Genomic DNA, 22,121 nt, shown 5'->3' on the forward strand with positions numbered 1-22,121 from the left:
TACCTCTCAAGGCACATATTTTATTTCAGTTCTTAATGAAAGGAACTCAATAATGTACTTGGCAGGACAGAAAACTCCCTAACTCTGATGCCTGTGCATTTCATATCAAAAGACATTGTAACTGTATCATGCCTTTCTTCTAAGGCCATGAATTACTTTGTCTTATTTGTTGTCCTAGAGATTTTTTTTAATGGGGAAATTGAAACACTAAGAGTTGAAATGAATGCATTGAATTACTAGCTTTAGAATTAGGGTCATCTAACCCCATCCAGTTTTTAGAAGTAGAAGTGGGGCCTAGAGAAGCAGGTGTCTGATTCAATGTTGTATGACAATCTAGTAGTAGATAATGGAGAATTTGGTGTTTCACTCCAATCTTGTGTGGTTTCCATAACACCATGGTTTGTTCAGAGACACAGAGAAAATATTGAAGCAGTCACAATAGGAATGAATTTCTTCTGATCCTAACATTACCAAATGTACTAAAAAATTGTATAGGCCTCTTTGACTACGAAGGCTAAATATATCATAAGTTCCTCTAAAAGGAGCAAAAGTTTTTATGTTTTTGTAAATTTAGGAGGCCTTGATTTTAAGTTGACTTTGGACTCTCTACCCTATTTTGCAGATCTTTTACTAAATTGGAAGTACAAAGGTGATAATTATGTGTACAGAAAAAGTAATATTTAACATCCTCTCACTTGGCTAATATGTATATCAGTATCTGTCCCTGACTTTAAGTGTTCAGACCATCCAGCCCTAGTAATGAGTGGATGCCAGCCTGATGACTGCCACATGACAGGGTCTCTAGCTGGGTTTAAAGCCACTTACCTTGAAACTTCTATTTTGCTACATTAATTTAAAGGCAGATATATGGGACTGTAATGCCCTCTATCTAGTCACCTGGTCACTTGATTATTGCTGTTATGGGAAAACAGTACTCATCAACTTTAGTGTAACTACTAAAATGTCCTTGATATCTTCCTATGCCTGAAGTATATAGAATACATATGTAGAAAATCTATCGTCCCATTTCTCAGGGCACTTACAGAGTACCAAGAGACGGAATCGTATATAGCAGATCTATTTTTTTTTTTTTGGCCACGTCATGTGGCATGCAGATCCCAGTTCCCTGACCAGGAATCAAACCTATGCCCCCTGCAGTGGAAGCACGCAGAGTCCTAACCACTGGACCACTGGGGAAGTCCAAGAGATTTTAATCTATGAGTAGATTTCCTTAGCCTACTCCCAGCCTGACCAAGTATACTGGCTTCTTCACTCAAAGCCTAGAGTGAAGTGGTTAACAATGAAATAGATGCTGAGTTTGATTCCCAGTTTGGTCACATGCTAACCAGTTAAACCTGGGCAGGTTATTTAATTTCTTTGTACCTCTGTTTCCTTATCTGTAAAATAGGGATACTAATAATATTAGATTGAACTATATGAAATTAGTATTTTTGAAAGTCAAAATAAGTGGAATATGCTGTAATTAAATATTTATCCTCATAGGTTATTGTAAGAATGAATAAATGTGAGCACTCAGAACAGTGTTAGCACATTCAGTAAACCTTGACTATTATTATTATACAAATACTCTCCACCCCTTAGAGGGAGAACTCTCATCTCACTTACTTTCCAGATTGCTTTAACTACTTCGTTCATAGGATTCCTGTCTAAACCATTCATGTGGCAATAACTCATGTAAAATCCTGTGACACTACTTCTTCTATTTAATCACTTTTCTATTTATTCTCCATCCAGTGAAATCAAAATTTCCCTAAAAAGCAGAAACATACTGAAAAGGGTCTTTATCCTCTCCACTCACTATTACAATTTGTTCTGTTTAGGACCAGCTACAAGCAGTCTTCCCATGTTCAAAAAATATTCTCTTATGTGTGTACATGATGCATGTGTGTGTGTGTGTGTGTGTGTGTGTGTGTGTGCGCGTGCTGAGAGAGAGAATGAATTAGAATATTAGTGCCAGTTGTGTTGAGAGTCAAAAAGTGGTTTTAGTCTCAGGTTATCAAGTCATCAATTAAACCACAGAATAACATTTGGTGAAATGGATCAGATTTAATGTGTTTCTGGAACTGAGAAATCAGCCGTCAAGAGTTTATGTAAGAACCTAAAATGGGAGATTTTGTATTTGGTATGAAAAGTAAACTATGTTGATATTAAATTGGGCTGGAGGGAGAAAATTACACATGCTGATCTGCTTTTTCTTAAAACATTTTAAAGTGATTTTATTATTGGAGCTAATATGCAAATATATGTGTTTAAACCATGTTATTCTGCTATTTAAATTTATAATTTGTTTTAGATTATTTCATGTTCTCATATATTATCATTAAATTTAAAACAAATGCTACCATCTTTAACAACCTATACTTCTGGCACTTTTTTTGAGCTTTTTAGATACTATAATAATGTAAAAATGATTTTATCATATCTGGAAATGCTCTAAGCATATATTATGAAATTATTATAAATTAATTTTACTATTAAATATGTATGTTGATTTGAAATTCTAGTCATTTTAATGAACATAAATAATTGTTATTTCAATTTATTTTATCTGGAAGCATTTTTTTTGGCTACTGAAGGATCATTCTTTTCAAGAATGGGAGAAGGAAATGATGGTATAATTGAATGATGGTATAATTGAACATTAGTTTTTAATTGGAAAAAAAGGTATCTTTAATTCCCTTCTTGGTGTTCTACAGTTACTCTCATAGGGAAATTAAATTAAAATTATTTGAAATTGCCTATGTTATATAATATTCACCAAACATATATCAAGTGACATTAACAGTGTCAAGTGATAAACTAACCTTTGTAAATGGTGGCAGAACTTCGACCTTTTTCTGAAGTCCTTTGATAATTTCTACTTTCCACATTCGTGGCAGCCCATGCCATTGACTTTTAGTGTGTCTAGCAAGATTGCATAAACCTGCTGGGCCCACACGAATCTACTAGGAATCAAAGTCTAAAATACTGGTAAACAAGTTTCCAGTTATAATGCATAAAAAGCACGAAGTCCCTAGAAAATATCCCTTGGAAATAACGAGTAAAGAAATACATATAGGGGCTTCCCTGGTGGCGCAGTGGTTGAGAGTCTGCCTGCTAATGCAGGGGACACGGGTTCGAGCCCTGGCCTGGGAAGATCCCACATGCCGCGGAGCGGCTGGGCCCGTGAGCCACAACTGCTGAGCCTGCGCGTTTGGAGCCTGTGCTCCGCAACGAGAGAGGCCCGCGCATCGCGATGAAGAGTGGCCCCCGCTTGCCACAACTGGAGAAAGCCCTCGCACAGAAACGAAGACGCAACACAGCCAAAATCAATCAATCAATCAATCAATCAAACATACGCATCTGATTCAAGATCCTCATAAAAAAAAAAAAAAAAAAAAAGAAATACATATATATACATATACACACACACATACACATGAAGTAAAATGTATGGACTAGTTTAGGCCATTTCAAAGGCTGGTGTCAGGGTGCCATCTTTTAGAACTGGAAGGCATCGTAGAGTCTCAATTCTATATTTAAAAATTAGATAACAACATGAGATGATTTTCTGATCTTTTTAAATTAAGCACTTCACTTCTTTTTTTGCATGGTGCTTGTATACAGGTAATAACTTTGCCAATTTGCTACTAGACCATTAAATAAAGCAAGTAATCTGCAATAAGTTTCAATGGTAGACAAAACTGACCAGTAGTAAAACTTGTATATATTTGTAAAATACCAGCATTAACCTAAGTGCTCTGAGTCAGTAGTTAAGATACTTGGCTCTCTGGGATTACACACAATTCAAAGATTTGACTTATATCGCATGCCGAACAGATACGTATGCCAATCTCATTTAAAAAATAATTTTGTAAGCTAAATAAAAAAGAAACAGTTTTATTTAAATAAAGAAAAAGTCCCAGGATCTTTACATGATTCAAATGGGCAAGGTCATCATGGATATATGAACAGCTGAGAGCAAACTCAGGCTTAGTCTTAAATGTACCACACAGCCCCTGACCATTGAAGGGATTCTGATGATGTCTTAGTCTGTGGATATTGAGCTGGGTTACAATGTAAACCAAAGATTGCAGATAACCCTCATTTCAAAAACAAGAAGGGAAAGCACTCTATTTCTTTATTTTATCCCTGCTTTGTTACCCTACCCAACTGAAATTATACTTTCAAAGTCATTACTGACCATATTCTAACCATTATTTCCTTAATTTTCATCTGCCTGAGATCATTTTATTCTCTTTCCCTGAAAACTGGCTTCCTATTAACTTGCAAAAAATGCACTCTATTGTTTTCATTTCTTCATATAAAATAATTTTACCCTTTTCTGTTTTCGTTTTCCTACCTACCTCTGAATGCACAAATCCTATAGTAATTTCTCTGCCCTTTTGTCTCTATATTCAAATTCTCCTTAAGCAAATCTACTGTTTAGTTTTATCTGTATTCTCTATAATAATGATCAAATCTCTTGAGCTCTGACCTCTGAAATATACACTGATGTTCCTATCAAATCACTTATAAAATGTCTGTTTTTTATTCTTCTAATGTATACATTTCTATCAATAACAACTGGACATCTTGCAGTTTGTTCTTTTTACTCCTCTCTCTCCCTGTTTAGTCCCTCTATCCCATTGCATCCCATCACCCATCAGTTCTATATACTCCACCACACTAGACCAGAGTGCCTTTTGTTATGCGCAGACTGTGCAAAGATCTTTCTAAAGGGAGTCTTAAATTCTCCTTGAAAGTGGTCATGTCCTACATAGCGTTTCCTGTTTTCAGTCTCCTCACTTTCCAGTACATTCTATTGTACAATTATAGAGTACAAAACTGTGTAAATCATCTAGTCTCTCCCTTCAGGTTGCCTAGCTTTGGAAACTAACTCGTCCTCCTTTTGGCTAGGTGAGTTGGCAAGTTGATTTAGGGTCTTGTGACTGTAAAATGGGTAAAATAATAGTACCTTCTAATAGATATTTGTGAAGATTAAATGAATTAGTATATATGCAGCTCTTAGTAGGACTAAATAAATGCTTTATTAGTATATTAGTATATAGTATGGTATATTAGTATGTATGATATATATTACTATATAGTATACTTGATATCAATCTCTGAATGCAGATTTTGTTATATCTAACACCTACCAGAAAACATATACCAACTATTATTGCCTGTCATGTCATTAATTAGTCTTCTGACTGATGTTCAAAGCTTCCTAAATCTTACCCCATGTTATTATTTTTCTAATTGTCTCTCCTGTTAATCCTATATTTTTGGCACATTTTTTAATATTCTTCCTTCCCTCGTCACAACATTTAGTTGCATTTCCACAACTTTTCCCATAGTATTAAACAGTCCTTTGACACTTCTATTGGAGCCTTCTTTGGACTTTCAAAATTTTATGCTTCAAAATCCAATTCAAGTCTCACCTTCTTCCTGAAGTTATTGAATACTCTGAGCAAGTTCTCTCTCTAAATAATATTTATTTTCTATAGTATATGCTTTAGAATTCGATTATAGAATTTCACAGGTCTCTAGTTTTTTACAATATGCTTTTCCCCAGTTAAAATTTATATTTCTTGAGATAAATATTTATTTTATTCTCTCTTAGCCTCTATATAAAAGCCAATTTTTGATGGCTCACAACTCTTATTTCCTCAGGATTAGCCATTATGAACTTAGAGATAAATATTAAACAATTAGGGCTTCCCTGGTGGCGCAGTGGTTGAGAATCCGCCTGCCAATGCAGGGGACACGGGTTCAAGCCCTGGTCTGGGAAGATCCCACATGCCGCGGAGCAACTAAGCCCGTGAGCCACAACTACTGAGCCTGCACGTCTGGAGCCTGTGCTCCGCAATAAGAGAGGCCGCGACAGTGAGAGGCCCGCGCACCGCGATGAAGAGTGGCCCCCGCTTGCCACAACTAGAGAAAGCCCTCGCACAGAAACGAAGACTCAACACAGCCATAAATAAATAAATTAAAAATAAAATAAAATAAAAATATTAAACAATTAAAATAGATGCTGGCACCTCTCATGCCATCTAACAGGGTCTAAATGAATAATATTGTTGAATAATAAGAAAGAACAGATGATCACTATTCAGCTACAGATGATCAATTATGTATCAAAAAATAGTCTTAGTCTAAAATGCTGTGCACTGGAAGATTATTGTCACTTTTCTGTTCTGAAGATTTTTCCAAAAAATAAGTTATAGCTCTGTGTTAGAACTGATCCTGTTCTCTCGCCACAGAACATACAGAAGAGAAGCAAGTTTATAGAGCAGAAAGGGTGCTGAACAATGGCAATTCCCTCTCGCACTATTAGATACTCCCCACCTCACCATCACCTGTCTGTCTCTATTGAACTGTATTAAAAATAGGGCTTCCCTGGTGGCACAGTGGTTAAGAATCCACCTGCCTATGTAGGGGACACAGTTTTGAGCCCTGGTCCAGGAAGATCCCACGTGCCGCAGAGCAACTAAACCTGTGTGCCACAACTACTAAGCCTGCACTCTAGAGTCTGCGAGCCACAACTACTGAGCCCGCATGCCACAACTACTGAAGCCCACGTGCCTAGAACCCGTGCTCCTCAACAAGAGAAGCCACCGCAATGAGAAGCCCGTGCACCACAACGAAGCGTAGCCCCTGCTCACCACAACTAGAGAAAGCACGTGCGCAGCAACAAAGACCCAATACAGCCAAAAATAAATAAATAAATTTATAAAATATAATAATAATAATATCAAGAAAACTGGGAATTCCAAGGAAGGAGATGGAATTTAATTTAATTTAAATGCATGAGGTTGAAAATTTTGCAGTCTGTTAGCAAGAGAAAGGATAGAAATGACTATATTGTTATTAAGCAAATATAGCGTGCAAGTATAGAAACTGTACCTAAAAATGTCCTGTTTTTAAAAAACCTATTATACTAAGACAAGAGCTATAATGGTATAGTGAGAAAATTTTTAAAATTTAAAGTCTAAGCATTTTAGCTAAACAAAAAAAAAAAAAATTGGAAAATAGTAACTTCTTGTCCTGGGTAACTAGATTTGAAATTAAATCTTCATATTTATTTGTCAATTAGGTCAGTGCTTTAGTGAAATATAATTGTATGTGTTTATACTCCTAGTAAGAGTAAGATGTTAAACATGGATGAATGGATGAGACAGATCAAGGTCTTGGCAGGAACAGAAATTGCAGTGTGAGTTGGTAGTCTAGCCCATTTTCAGATTCAGTTCTTGTTGTTCTCCATGGGCACTGTGCTTACTGACATCTAGACTGCTGACATCTGAACCAGGCTGAGAGCTGAGGCCAGCATTCAGATATGTTTTATTTGGCTAGCATTGTATTTTAAAAATGAACATACATGCCTTTGGGCAGAGCACACACTTTTAAATTCACGATAGTCCTTGTCTTGTTTTTACCTTGTTCTTGGTAGTTCCCCACTTTTTTTTTTTTTTTTTTAAACCTTGTCTCCAAACCCCTGAAGCCATTTGAATTTGCCATCCCTGGTTTAGGACTTGAGCAGATCTACTTTTCTGTATTCTAGTCTTCCTTCTCTTTATCAATTGAAGTTGGTGAGTATGAAACTGAATTAGAAGGAACTAGGGTGGGAGATGAATTCTAGTTTGTTGTACAAAGCCTATATATTAAGTCACTTTATTTTTAGTGACTTAATATATAGGTGACTAAATATATTTTAGTCACTTTTATTTTTAGTTCTGTTAAAACTACAGTCAACTTGTTACATATATACTAGGAAATGTTCTACATAACATTTCTGGAAGTATTTTCTAAAAGTCAATTATCAAACTTCATCAATAAGAAATGTTTATAAGACAATCATATATTATTACACATATCATATTGAGCAGTTTACCAAACAAAAATAATTTTTACCAGTTTTACCAAATATTCCTACATCAATATTAAACACAATTTTGTTTAAGTTATATATATATTAAATATGATTTTACTTTTCTCAACATTAATCAAAGTGCAACAATTTTATAAATGTACCCTCACAAAATAACACTCATTTCTCATTCAAAAGCTTATCAGCATACTCTTTTGACATAATTAAATGCAATTATTTCTACTTACCTGCATACCTATAATAGTTTTTATCAGAAATTAAATATTTAGACCTAAGATGACAGTGCATTCATATAGAATATGATGGTAGAATATACATCATACTGTGACCACTTCTCTATCATGTAGAGTTTCAGTAGTTCACAATCACGTTTGTGTTGGAGACACATTATTGCCAGTTACAATGAAATATCAAACAGCCACCCTAAGCCAAAAAGGGATGGAAGATAGAATGAATCAGGATGGCAAGAAATATTCTCGAAATTACTTGTACCTTTTTAATTGTCTTCTCAATAAGCATGTCTCCAACTGGCATTAGAATACCTCCAAACACAGCCAGGACTGCACCAATGACAGCACCAGCGATGAGCCCACAGTTTCGATCGCAGCCCATTTTTCTTGTCCAGGGAAAAAACTAAGGTTCAGCACCTGCTTCTTTTAAACTCCTGGGCCTGATGAAGGTGGTTTCCAAGAGGACTGGTTCTATCATTAGAAGGAGATCATAAAGAGAAGCATAAGTATCGTACAAAAAGATCAAAGTACAAGGAAAACACGCAACTGAAACAGATCATTTTGCCAGTTATAAATAAACAGATGCTTTTTTTTTTTTAAACAAAACTTTCTAGGTCTTGTCCTTTCTTGATTTGACCTACCTGCCAGTGGTAGAAGTAATAAATAATGTCACATAGAGCAGTTCTTCAAAGTTCTCCTCTTTAAAATTTTCTTTCTATGGATGATTAACATTCTGAAATCTTATCTAAGGAGAATATGCTTACTGTACTCTCGCCCTCTGCTTACCTTGCATCAGCCTGGGACACTTACGGGCATCTTCACCCTCTATCTGGCTTCTCCACCCCAACACAACCATCTGCACCCTAACTGGAGTTCTCCTGCAAACTGAATGTGGGTGGACTGATGTCTATCACATCTAAATGCTAAGCAAGTTTGGTGACAGATGTTTTCTTTACCTTTTTCACAGATAGAAAGATACGGATTTTACAGGAAATGATCTGATGAGTCTCAGAGGAACCAATTCTTGTAATCAATTGTAAGCTATCTGTTAAAACAAAAAAGCATGAGTAAATTGGGAAAATACATTGTCAGAAAATTAGCACTAGATTACTCCCTAATATCATCAAAATTATAATCACTATTAAAAGAAAATTCCACTTTCATCAATATCGAGTTCACGCCTGCATTCTTTCTTATACATGGTGTTGAAAACATTGAAATATTTTAAAGAAGAGTACTTCATTTTCAATTTCTTTTTTTAATACTGATTTTTAGATAGTCTAAAGGTGAAAAGACTTTAAAGAAAATATGTAGAGGATGTCTAGTTTCTGTGATAGACATTGCTTTCTTGCTGGTCTCAAATATATATATTTTAACATATTCAAGGGCAATATTGTTCATTTTGTCATGGGCAACTGACTCATGCCAATTCTATTAAAAGCAACTAGATTGTGTCAATATGTATTTCACTTAGTCTTATCTTTGGAAGAAAACTCTTCGTGGAATAAGTAGATCCTATTGTAACAAAGTTAATAAGACTTTATTATTCAAATATTGAAAACATACTCATTTGAGCTATTTTGGTTGCAATAGCATTTTTTATAATGGGGTTGACCTGACATCAATAAACAGAATGTGCTTTGTAGCTTATAAACAAATATTCCCTACTTCAAAATGCCCCCGGCCAAGGAAATCAAAAATGCCAACAGAAGGGAGGCTACAGACAAAAAAGAGGCACACGCAATATTTTTCTCAACCTTGTAAGTATAATAATAATTATATTTTTTTATGGTCTCAGATTTTCCCTCCATAGCTTTGTTGTGGTTGAAGTACCACTCTGATGATTTTATTAGTAGTTCTTTCCACTTGAGGAAACATTTAGTTTTTTTAAAGTATTCATTGCATAGCTAAGAAAATAGTGTTAAGACTAATGTTAAGAAAATAAAACTTTTCCCCAAAATGGAAAAAGATGCTATAAAATTTTTTATGGCAATTTATTTATTTTTCATCCTTTAGGATTTCCCTTTACCAATGCCTTATAGCTAGGATGCTTCCACTGTAAATCAGGATGAGCAAACTGATTCACACTGAGGTCCTCATGGCTAAGAAGCTTGAATAGTCATTAGTCTCACATGTTTTTTTCCAACGTAAACAAAACACACAAGCCTAAACAAGTGATTTATTTTTCCTGTGGAATTTTATGTGTCCCTGAGCAAGTAGAGTTGGCTTTTTATTAATTGCTTGGGGGTGGAAGGGGAAGAATATATGCTACCTCCTATGGCTTTGGCCAGGATGGTCATAATGCAATGGAACAAATTATTTAAACCTGATAATAATGACTAGATATTCACAAGTAGAATCTCCTTTGCAAAGGATAATTGTACAGCACCTTAAAATTTTTGTGAAACATCATCTTTTAAACGATCAGTATAATTGCTAAGTAGAGAATGTCACCCAGGTGTTCTGTACTGTATTCAAGTGATCATATTCAGGGGAGCTTATCAAGTAATATTTTACTGAATGCCCATTTTATAGAACATTCTCCAGTTCAAAATCTACAAGTTATACTTAAGGTAGTCATCAAAATACAGGGATCGAACCTGCTGTAATTGAGACTGGTAGACTGGAGAATAAATAAACCGAAGCGTGATTGGCTACTCTCTTGCCAGCTGACCTTGGGCAAGTCACTTAATAACTCTAGTCCTCCGTTTCCTCATGTGTAAAATAAGATGCTAAGATGAGATCCCCAGTTTTTAATTTAGGCAGCTGAACTGGTTCTTCACTCATATTCTTACATGGAAGACCAGGCAGAGTGACTTTGATTACAGCAGTGGTGGGAACCCCGAGATCCTGATTCCTAACTTGGTCTCCCCACTCCCAACTAACACTATCCTATCCCATGTTTTGGAAACTTGAGGAGAATCTCTGTAGAAACCTATGGACTGCAATTCGTTAAAAAATTGGGACATGAAATCCCGAGGGTCAAATTCTAGTTTTGTTTCTATAACATCATGAATCTATTAAAAAATACAACTCAAAGATAAAATCATCTCTTTCAGAAAGATACTGTATTTTCTATATAAACACCACTAAAAATTATTCAATATTAATGTCATTTGCTATTCTGACAGATGGAATATAAAATGAGTTAAACATTACAATTCTATTGTTTCTGAGATGGATAGAGGTGTGTATTATTTGCCCCTTTCCAGATCTATGCCATCACCTGGTTAAGAATCTACCTGACCTTTCCCAGAATCATTCTCCTTTATTCAAGCAGCCCCATGGACTACAGGAAAGAGTTTCTGCAAGGGGCAAAGAGTCCCAAGAAAGTCCACTGGATGACCCAGGGGGCAACAGGTTATTCAATGCCTCTCTCTTTAAACCTGAAAACTCATTATTATGACTTCCAAGGACCCTGAGCCCAGAGATGTGAAGTCATGGGCAGACCTGGGTACTGCCTAGGCTCTGTCTGCTTTGAACTTAAAACTGAAGTGAGATAGTATACACAGCCCACTACTGTTGAGTCAAGTTCATCAGAAAACAGAAGTGTCAATAATTTATTGGGTTGAATTGCATGGTTAGACAGTTCTTAGTCTGACACTGTCTGGATGATGCATAAGCAAAGATACAAGAGTTACTCTAACATTCCTGCATATGTGTACTGATATTTTCAACAGGAAAAGATTGAGTTTATCTAATTTTTCACATTTTCTATTGGCCGACATACTTTTGTTACCTTGATGTAAGTTTCTATTTTTTTTCTCTCTAAGAATAGGCAAGATATTTCACATGTGTAGTGTAGTCCTTTATCAATGGCTTTGCTTTCCACAGTTTCACTTACCCATGGTCAAAAGTGGTCAAGTGAAGGTAACTGAACCTGTAGAAAGCAAACTCTTGGCTACAGGGGGACTACTTAGGGTTTGGTGCTATCTCTGGGTTCAGGCACCCACTGAGGGTCTTAGAAGGTATCCTCCACACCCGTGAATATGGGGGAACTACTTACCTGCATTCATTTATTATGCTTCAGTGCCCTGTCACCATAAGTAAGTATTGCTATTATAATTATACTTTAACCTTATGACCCTTGAACAACACAGAGGGATTATGAACCCTGCAGGCAGTGGAAGATCCACATATAACATACAGTCAGCCATCCTTATCTGTAGTTCTGCATCTGTGGATCCAACCAACTACACATTGTGGATCAGGTAGTACTGTAGTATCTACCAAAAAAATTCTGTGTAAAAGTGGACCCACAAAGTTCAAACCTGTTCTGTTCAAGGGTCAACTGTAGTTTTATTCACCTGAAGCAAAGGAAGGACCAACAAATAAAGTAGGACATGCACTGAATACATAAAAGTTCAGGTTACTCAGGACATTCTATTCAAGAGCTTCATAAAAAAAGTGTAGTTATTCCCCACTCTCCTCTCACATGTAGCCATTTAGAGCACATAAAATTTGTGTTTTGCACACTTGGTTTTCTCAATAGTACAGCTTCTTACATAATAAAATTTATTTTACTTGCTAATTTTAGATTAAGTTTTTTTTTCACTGTTATTTCTTCTTCATAATAAGACATTGATGTCTGTAATAACTTACTTCTTGCTTAAAGTACTTAAATTGAGAAAACAAAAAATAATCAAAGGTACAGGAAAGAAAACATATTTTTGAGACCTATAAGAAGAAGGAAGAGAAAATAAAAAGAAATGTTTTAAGATATCACTAATCCCATAACTTTCTTGAGTCTATATGGAGATCAGCTGTATCCTGTCATTTCACAGACATTAAATCCTGTTCCTTTTGTAGAATTCATGAGTATATGTTCACGTGGCTGTTTCTTTTTTTTGCTGTCATATCTACAAAGTGTTTCTAGATGAACTTATGAGCGTTATGCCTTTCCACTATGTTGGAAACCTGGTGGTAGGAACTGAGACTGAGCTATAAGAAGCGTCTCCATTAGTAGGTCAGAATAATAAAGTTCCCAGAGAATCTGTAATTATTCCCATGTGCAGAGAGAGCTGTGTTTCCTGGGAAACTCCACCCAGAAAAGGCATGGCCCAGAGGTACAGTTTCCTGGGATGTGAACTACGAAACTTTAACAGTTTCAGATTATAAGAGTATGTACTTGTACCATAAATGAATGCCAGGACCTGGATGACATTTTCTAACTCATGAGTGAGTTAGAAATTTCCTATTCTATCCATAAGCCTTCCTTCCACTTTTCCTTGGAATAGGAAACCAGATCACACACCTCTGTTTTCCACTAGACACACACTGTGATTCTTTTGATACACAGTCTTCCTCACCTAATAAATACAGTATCTGCCCACAAAACCCAGTTTTAGAGTTTTGGGGGTGATTAATTCAACAACAGGTTGAATATGAATGATGAAAATCAGCTTTCCAAATTAAGTTCCTGTTCACACTCTTACTTTATATGATATCTAGGTGTGTTTACAAAACCATGATTCCCTAGCCATGAGTAAGATGCAGATTCACATCAAGCTAGTTAAATCAATCATTTAAATCTGGTTGTGTTTCATTATGTGGAAACAGAAGGGCATTAGACTAGTACTTATTTTACACACAATCCCAACATATAAAGATAGTTAAAAGAACTATCTGGTCAAAGCTATTCTGGTCAAAGTTGGCAAGAACTGTGGCCCTTTCCCCTTCCAGTCACATCTCATTTGGGCTCTGAGTCATCCCCACAGAACCCAACGGCTATGTGGAAAATGTTTAAATAACTAGATTAGGCGATCTCCGACACCTTCTCTTATTCAAGTTACCATAATCCTTTTAATTTATATGGGCATTTCCATCCTATCAGAATATATGGAGCTAAACATATATAATAGAAAAAAGTTTATAGACCTCTACAAAACTATAATACAAAACTATAACATGCTTTACTAAACTATGCCTTTCAAATATAACAACTTAAAACTTGTTTTGGTGGTAGTCTTAGAAAATTAAAACAATAATTACATTGACTTCATTATTACACTAAATGTTCTTCTAGAAGCAAACCAACATTTCTGGAGTAGTTTTTGGAGTACTTGCGTATAGAGATTACTATAGGTTTGAAATGATTCTCTTAGAGTCATGTCCATTTAAATAGGATTATCTAGAGCCATTCTTGATTGTCGAGTCCTAGATAGAAATGCTATTATCTCTTTTTTCCCAACCCAACTCTTACTATAAACAGTAGAATACTATAAGATTTGCAATAATTATGATTCTGAGCTTTGAATTCAAATAATTAGGTTCAATTCGCAGTCTAACATTATAGTTTTCTGTGGCTCAGTTTTCTCTAAAATGGATATAAATACATCATATATGGTTAAAAATGTCAAATAAAATTCAATGAGATAATGAATAAAAATTCCTATCATAGCACATGTTATGTGATTTGAAATATTATGGAATATTATATTGAACAACCATAACATAATAGTAAAATGTTATTGCAAATTGGCCAAGTATTATTTTTTAAAAATCTAATAAATGTGTATAAGTTACACAAAGAAGAATGATTATTTCCAAAACTCTTAGGTTACAATAAAGTCTGATGAAATGGTTTATTCTTATGTATACCAGGATTTAGAATATCATGCAAATGAAAAGGCAGCTTCTAGGTTAGACTAATGCTCCTTGAAACTTTCAGCCATGACTTGGGCCAGTGAATTAAAACATGTTTTGATTAAATCAGAAAACAGTTACAGAATCCATTCCTTCAGGAAGAAAAAAAAATCCACAAGTATTTTTTGCTAACATTTTCTTAAAAATTAAGCCTAGCAACTATAACTTCCAAAATAAATTCCAAAATTTTTGGTACACTCTGTCCAATACCTCTCCAGTTGTAATTATGTTATTCCTCCCAGCTTAATTTCTGATGATTTTGTATTGGATTTATTGTTCCGGTCTCATAATGATTTTGGTAAATGAAAAAAATTTCTATGTATTTTTTCTCTCATAAATCCAGTCCACCACTGGACTCTCTACATAACAAAATTTTTAAAAATTATTATTTTGGTTATTTTTTGAACGAATACTAAAAACACTGTTTCTTTTACTAATTTAAAACTACACAGTCAAGGACTGAAAAGTACATGCAAAGATTTCAAAAACATCTTTCAATATGTTACAATTCTAGAAACTGTTAGAAATTTACTCTAGAGAATTTATGCCATTTACAGTTATGTATGAATTCACTTACTATAAATTACTATAAATTAAAACTTTTAATTTCTCTAGAATGATTTGTCCTTTAAACATTGTATAATCATTCAAGAAAATAATTTGCTGATATTTGTAATAAGCTTCCTAAATATCCAAAAACTTTAATTTTGTTTTTTTTATTCTGTTACCAAATTTTATATAATTTATAAACATTTATATAAATCAGAATCATTATTTGAAATTAATACAATTAACCATCCCCAGTAGCAATTACAATATCTTTGTTCAGTTTTAAAAAATACTTAATAAGAATATATCCAAAAGATGCACTGCATTTAACCATGTAGACAAAGTCAGGTTCACTAAAGGTTGTGAAATTAAGATAGAAGATTAAACAAAATAACGACTCTCTAAAATAATAGGTAATTAACAATTGCATATTAGAAAGCATGTTGGCATAGAGTGGCAAGTCATTTATAAGAACTAATCCTACTATACTGGTTTTTATTTATGTTGATTTTCATTCATAATTTAAATTAAAAATCATGTATAAATAGCCTAAGTAGACAATGAAAGTTCTACAATAATCAAATTGGATAGTACATCATTTTAAATATTAACAAATAAATATTTACAAATAAACAAGATTTTAAACATCAAGAAACAAAATGGCATAGGCTGGTGGACAAGGTTTCAATATTTTTTTAAACATAAAAGGTAAGAAGATTGATAACTTAGAAAAGAACACAAACCTACTTTTTAAAAAAAGCCTAATGACTTCAAGAAAACAGTTCCTGCTTGCTGTTCTGTTCTATAACTTCTAACGGGTGTTTATATAGTAGTGTCATCTCCTATCATTTGGGAGATAGAAATCTTTTTATTAAAAAAAAAATCATTATGACTTACCTTTAAAAAGGCTAAGAAGGATTTTTCAATCAAATGCTCCAACATTTGAACGGTCAATTCTTAGTAGCACCAAATGGTATTCAGCAGAAAACCCTACACTGAAATCCCCATTATAAAAAGTGTGAGTTTAAATATGCTTTAAGAAAAAAAAAAAGAGAGAGACAGACAGACAGACGTCAGATCCCAGTGAGTGTTTTGTTGCAAGAGTAATTAAAACAAACAAACAAACAAACAAAAACCCCACACACATCCCACCACTGATATGGCTCCTACAGGTCTATTTTTATGTTCTGGTAAGGACCCATTACCTATATCTGAGATCCTCTGCTTTTTTTTTTCTTTTGGCCATTTTCCCATCCAAGTAAGTCAGAGGCCAGAGAGACAAAAGGAACTAACTTGTTGAGTAGCCTCTAATATACTCTTTTACTGCAGAATCATTATTCCAGATGATAAACTGGGCCCAGGGGTGGAAAGTGTAGATTGGGCAGAATTATCAGAGTCTAACTTTCCTGCTTGAAAACCTCATTTCATAAAGTTTAAACAAAATGCACTTTTCTATGCATCATAAATCTAAAGTGTGCTGAGGCTAATAATTGCGAAAACGACTGGAGACTCTGTCAATCAACAAGGATGACAAACAGACGTTAAAAAAAGGAAATAGCCTATTGTTCTAACTGGAAGTTCTTCACTATTTATTATTTTCTCTTAGTTTTATAGAAGTTTCATAAGCACAGCAAAATCCTTCTACGAAAACCCCCCAAATTAAATTTCTCTTAGATCTCTTCAGATAAAAAGACAACTGTTACATAACATTTAAATAATTCTACTATTTAGGATGACCTTTTAATGTAAAAAAGCATATACTAAAGTTACTTTAAAAGAAAGTCATTATTTTAAAATCTAACCAAATCTTGCACTTTGGAAGGATAAAAAAGACCCTTAATTTTAAAAACACATTTTTACAAAGAAATTCTCAGAAACATACAGGCAAAAATCAAAATCTTCAGAAGGTTAAACTGTCATCTATCAGATAGACCAGCTAAATAAATGCCTCTAAGTCAACCTTGAAAGACAACAACCTAACAGTAATAGGCAGAAATACATTTAGTTCATCAGATTGTATTTAAACCAGTCCTCACTGGATTGCTTGTGCTGTCACTTCTGGGCGTGTGTTGGATCCTCTCATTTGCTAGCTGTGCAATACAACTGGAAAGGAATCCAAAGCACTCTTTTTCCTCTAGCATTGCTTTCTTTTTCCAGGATATTTTTATAGACACATTTATTTAAAAATTAATAATAAGTTATAAAAGTCTTCAGGTATATTGGAATTTTTAAAAAATATCTGATCATTTAATTACGATAAAGTAGAAATGGCCTTGTGTAATCTCATTATGATTGATGCTTTTCATTTAAAAAGAGTAACTTACAGAGATTTCAGATAATTTAAAAAGATGATTCCCTTATAATTGTGACCTTTTAACTTTGTTGTATTAATAAAAAGGTAGTGTAAAAGCTAATTTAATAATTATTTTGATGAAGAGTATCTATTTTATTGTACTTAAGCTGCTTTGATACATTTCCTTCTCAGCCTTCTCACAAATACACACACCCTACAGTGTGACAATTCAGAAATAACCCACCAACATAGGAGTTCAGATGCCATTTTAAACAGCATATCTTAAATATATTTAAAGGATAGTTAAATTATTATTTTTTTAAATTTTGGCTGTCAGGTCTTAGTTACGGCATGCAGGATCTTTCACTGCAGTGCGTGGGCTCTTCTTTGTGGCGCATGGACTAAGTAGTTGTGGAACGCGGGCTTAGTTGCCCCACAGCATGTGGGATCTTAGTTCCCTGACCAAGGATCGAACCCACGTCACCTGCATTGGAAGGCGGATTCTTAACCATTGGACCACCAGGGAAGTCAAGGATAGTTAAATTATAATGAAAATTTGAACACTGTTAGAGAAAAATGATTCAGAAAAAATACGTGTAAAATAGATGCCTAAGCTGACACTGAACTTACTTGGATCACTATTTACTCAGTAGCCTAATGCCATCCAAATCCTCTGTCTCTGGAGAGGAAAATGTCACACCCTCCTATGAGCAGCCCAAAGAATCAAATTTACATTCCCAGAGGCAGCTGTTAAGTGTTCAATCCCATAGACAACCGTTCTGAGCAGTTTAGCACACAAGACCCAGGAAACCTAGAGCTAGGTAAAATCTGCAACCATATTTCTATATTTTGAGCAAAATATTCACCTTGAACAAGGCAGAAAACTGCTGCACCCATTTCTGAGTAATGCATGTTGGGGTTTTCATTTTAAAAATATAATGTATGTGCAATATTTTGAAGGGATATTTTTATATGAGGCTATACCTTGCCTTCTGTAAATCCACTACAGCACTAGACAAATTTAGTAGAATGAAAGATAAAACTGTCAATATGCTTAAGTAAGCTTAGGCACAGTGCTTTGGGAACTCTTTCTTTTTCTGGAAGACCACTTAGAATTTGGAATCAGACAGACATCCATGACTTCTGATGTTACCACTGCTAGCTATATTGACTGGGGGTTAGGAGTTAAATAACTACTTATTCTTATTTTCTTAATCAGAAAATGGAGAATGAAGCCTTTATTGAATTTGTTACAATATTGCTTCTGTTTTATGTTTTGGTTTTCTGGCCGCGAGGCATGTGAGATCTTAGCTCCCTGACCAGGGATCAAACCCACACCCCCTGCATTGGAAGGTGAAGTCTTAACCACTGGACCACCAGGGAAGTCCCCATATAGTTTTGTTTACTGTGCTAGAACACTAGTAAACAGCAGAAAGTAAAATTTAAAAGTATGTACTTTTTTTGGCAGGGGGAGTTTTACCAAATTTCTGTTCATACATGTACACAGCAATGTGTGAAAATACCTCTCTCCATACATCACTCACACTGGTTTACACTAAACTTTGTTTTAAACAAGTACTTATTTTATCGGTAAATATTTAATTGAGTGAAGGTTCACCTATTTTCTTAAGCACATTGGCATTTATATTTTTAAATATTTGTGATAATATCTTTGTTCGTCTTGTTTTTTTTCCCCTGTGGGTTTGTTTGTCCTTCCTTATTAGCTAGTAAGGAAATAGTCAGTCTTCTGACATTTGACAGTTTTTAAAACTTTTTGACTATTTTAAACTTTATTTTTATTGTATTTTTAAATTACTGACAATTTCAATTTTTATGCCATTAACTTTCACAGCAATTCCTTTTAAGTATTGTGTCATGCTTTGAAAGTCTTTCTCCAAGAATATAAAAAATAATAAACTTTCTTCTAGCATTTGTATGGTTTCAAAAAATCCTTTAGAACAGTATTTCTAGATGAGCTGATTCATGGAATTTAACACTTGTGAAATAAAAGAGGAAGAGTAAAGTATGTTGACTAATTATAAACATTGCAACATATTTGAGAAGTAGACAATGTATGCATAGTAAGAGTTCTAGAAGAGAAATCACACAGCCCAAGTCCTGACCACAGCTCTTTTAATAATAATAGGTTTTGTGAACTGGGCAGCACACAGTCATCATATTCCTGATTTCCTTTCTTGTCAAAGAGAATAATTACAGAGCCTACCTACAGCCTCAAGCTGAAGATCAAATCATATGGTAGATTTAAATTTAAAACGTAAAGATGTATGCAGGTTCTATATAGTAGATAAAAATGTTTAAGTGATTCATTTTTTTTTTTTTTTTACAGTCTAGCAAATGAAAAGAATTTTAGTATCATATGCTTTGCAATTCTAGATTGTATGGGCAATCAAAGACCTATAAATTATGATGATGATAAGGTAACAGAGTTAACATGTATTAGGGGCTTACTGTCTGCCAGTTGTTGAAATAAGTGTTTCACATAAGTTATCTCACTGACCCACCACACCACCTTACTATGTTCTTTAGACAACTAGTTGAGGTCAAACAGCTAGCATGTGCCAAAACAAGGATTAAAACCCTGAAAGACTGACTGAAGAACCTATACTCTTTTCTGAAATAAACAAATATATATATAAATAAGTTCTTGATCAATACCTCATTTACGTATTCTTTTCAACACATTTGTTCAAATTGAATAACAATTTTAAATAACCTTCTCTTAGAAAATGATATCTAAGTACAATAAACAAGGAATGAACAGTGAACATATTCTGTAAGTGGCAGTTAACAGAATTATTTTGAGTTTAGCTAAAACAAAATTCATTCTGAAGACCTGCAACACATAACACTGTAAAGTATCTCAAAACATTAGTTACCAGTGTAAAACCATAAGGCAAAATTCTTCTTATCACTTTAATCCTTGGGGTAACTAATCATGAAGATTTACACACACACACATATTTATGCACATGCATAAGACACCTGACTGTGTGTGCTATATAAACAAATACCTATTTTTTCAATTGCTGCCTTACATTTATGGAAGTATTAAACCAATGGCAGGTTCTACCTGCGTCATATGATGAGGGGGGGCTTCACATGCAGGAATAAAAATAAATATATATGTACATAACTTTAAAAGAGAATATTAAATGCACAAGACATAGCAGTACACGGTAATGCCAGCGAAAGTTTGAGAGATTAAAATGGAGGTTTTTAATATCACGTTTAAAGGAAAATTTCAAAGGACGTCATTAAAGGTAAAATGCAGAATATCAGGGTCATTAAAGTTTAGACTTAAGCTATGTCGTCTAATGAATAGAGCACACGATGAAAGTAAACTTACTGCATTAGTGATATAAAGTAAACGTCCCCATATGTCTCATAGAAGTCATGGTAGGAGCTGTGTGTAAAAGACAGATTAAAGAGAGAGCACCTCTGTATATGTGGATAGTTCTCGATGTGGGCTGGGCCAGATCAATATGTAAATTTCACAGGCCTTCTAAATATGTTGGCACGCCTACCTTTACTTGAACTGTTTGCAAAACAGACTTAACTGTCTAAGGAGAGTGGGGAAAAGTCAACATTTAAACAATACTAAGAACCTTACGGAAGTGTTAAGATCAGCATAGTTGTCAGGATAATTTGTGTTCGTACATTCGAAAGGAAATTATTAGGGGGGAAAACCAGAAATCTTCAGGTAAAAGAATAACTAGGCCTCAAAGCATGTTGTTATGAAATAATAAGAAAAAAAATCAATAATCAATTACAAAAAAATAAGCATTTAGCTACCAAATACCAAAAAGAGGTTGAAAAAAATTATGTGAGCAATTAATTTGTAATTTCAGTGGCAGAACTATAAAATTCATTGAATTGTGGGTACAACAGAGTTTTGTGTTGAGAAATGTCACCTACCCTATAAATAGTCCCTGAAGTGGGGTCTTAAAAAGGAAATCAATAAAATAATTTTAAGAAGGGTTAGAGAAATCAATTTACACGTTCACATTAGCTGATGGTTTGATCAAGGTGATATGCTTTGAAATGCTAAGAAGCTTTCATTGTGATGAATGTATAAAAACAGAAATCAGATGGATAATGAGACTTAAAGTGATTTTGTTCCACTTAGTAAATAAACAGACATACTAACCATACTCTCTAGTCTGTCTTTGAAACAATTATATTGACATCTATGCCATCTGACAATCTGTTAAGTTTGGAGATACACAGCACTTGGGTGTCAGATTCCTGAAAGAGTTAAACTCACATACATGCATGCACAGGCACGCACACACACACACACACACACACACACACATACACACACACACATTTTTCCAGGGACATGGGAGCATACCTAATTAAATTCTTTTTTAAAGCTGAGAAATAAAATACTTTCTAAGAAGTATGTCACATAACAATGATTTATCTTAGAAATCACCACACAGGAAATAAGATATTTCTGATGCCTTTCTTTTTCTGTTTGTTTGCT

General features: G+C 34.4%; 1 protein-coding gene across 7 annotated transcripts in view; it reads right to left on the reverse strand.

The window, feature by feature from the left end:
- Nucleotides 1–22,121, reverse strand: part of LOC103018708 (platelet glycoprotein 4) — a 113,976-nt gene that overhangs the window by 23,037 nt on the left and 68,818 nt on the right. For 4 of the 7 annotated variants that reach the window (XM_057550142.1, XM_057550141.1, XM_007187124.2 and 1 more), the window contains exons 2-3: nt 9,081–9,169; nt 8,387–8,595 (exon numbers count right to left, since the gene is read on the reverse strand). In XM_057550142.1, coding sequence (XP_057406125.1) covers nt 8,387–8,506 — 120 coding nt within the window. In that variant the 5' untranslated portion in view covers nt 8,507–8,595; nt 9,081–9,169. Of the gene's footprint in view, nt 1–8,386; nt 8,596–9,080; nt 9,170–16,215; nt 16,482–16,523; nt 16,582–20,978; nt 21,051–22,121 lie in introns of those variants that run through there. The other 3 variants (XM_007187123.2, XM_007187126.2, XM_057550140.1) reach the window with 3 other exon arrangements.

This window comes from Balaenoptera acutorostrata, chromosome 7 (genome assembly GCF_949987535.1).
Source record: "Balaenoptera acutorostrata chromosome 7, mBalAcu1.1, whole genome shotgun sequence".
In the NCBI taxonomy this organism is placed as follows: Eukaryota; Metazoa; Chordata; class Mammalia; order Artiodactyla; family Balaenopteridae; genus Balaenoptera; species Balaenoptera acutorostrata.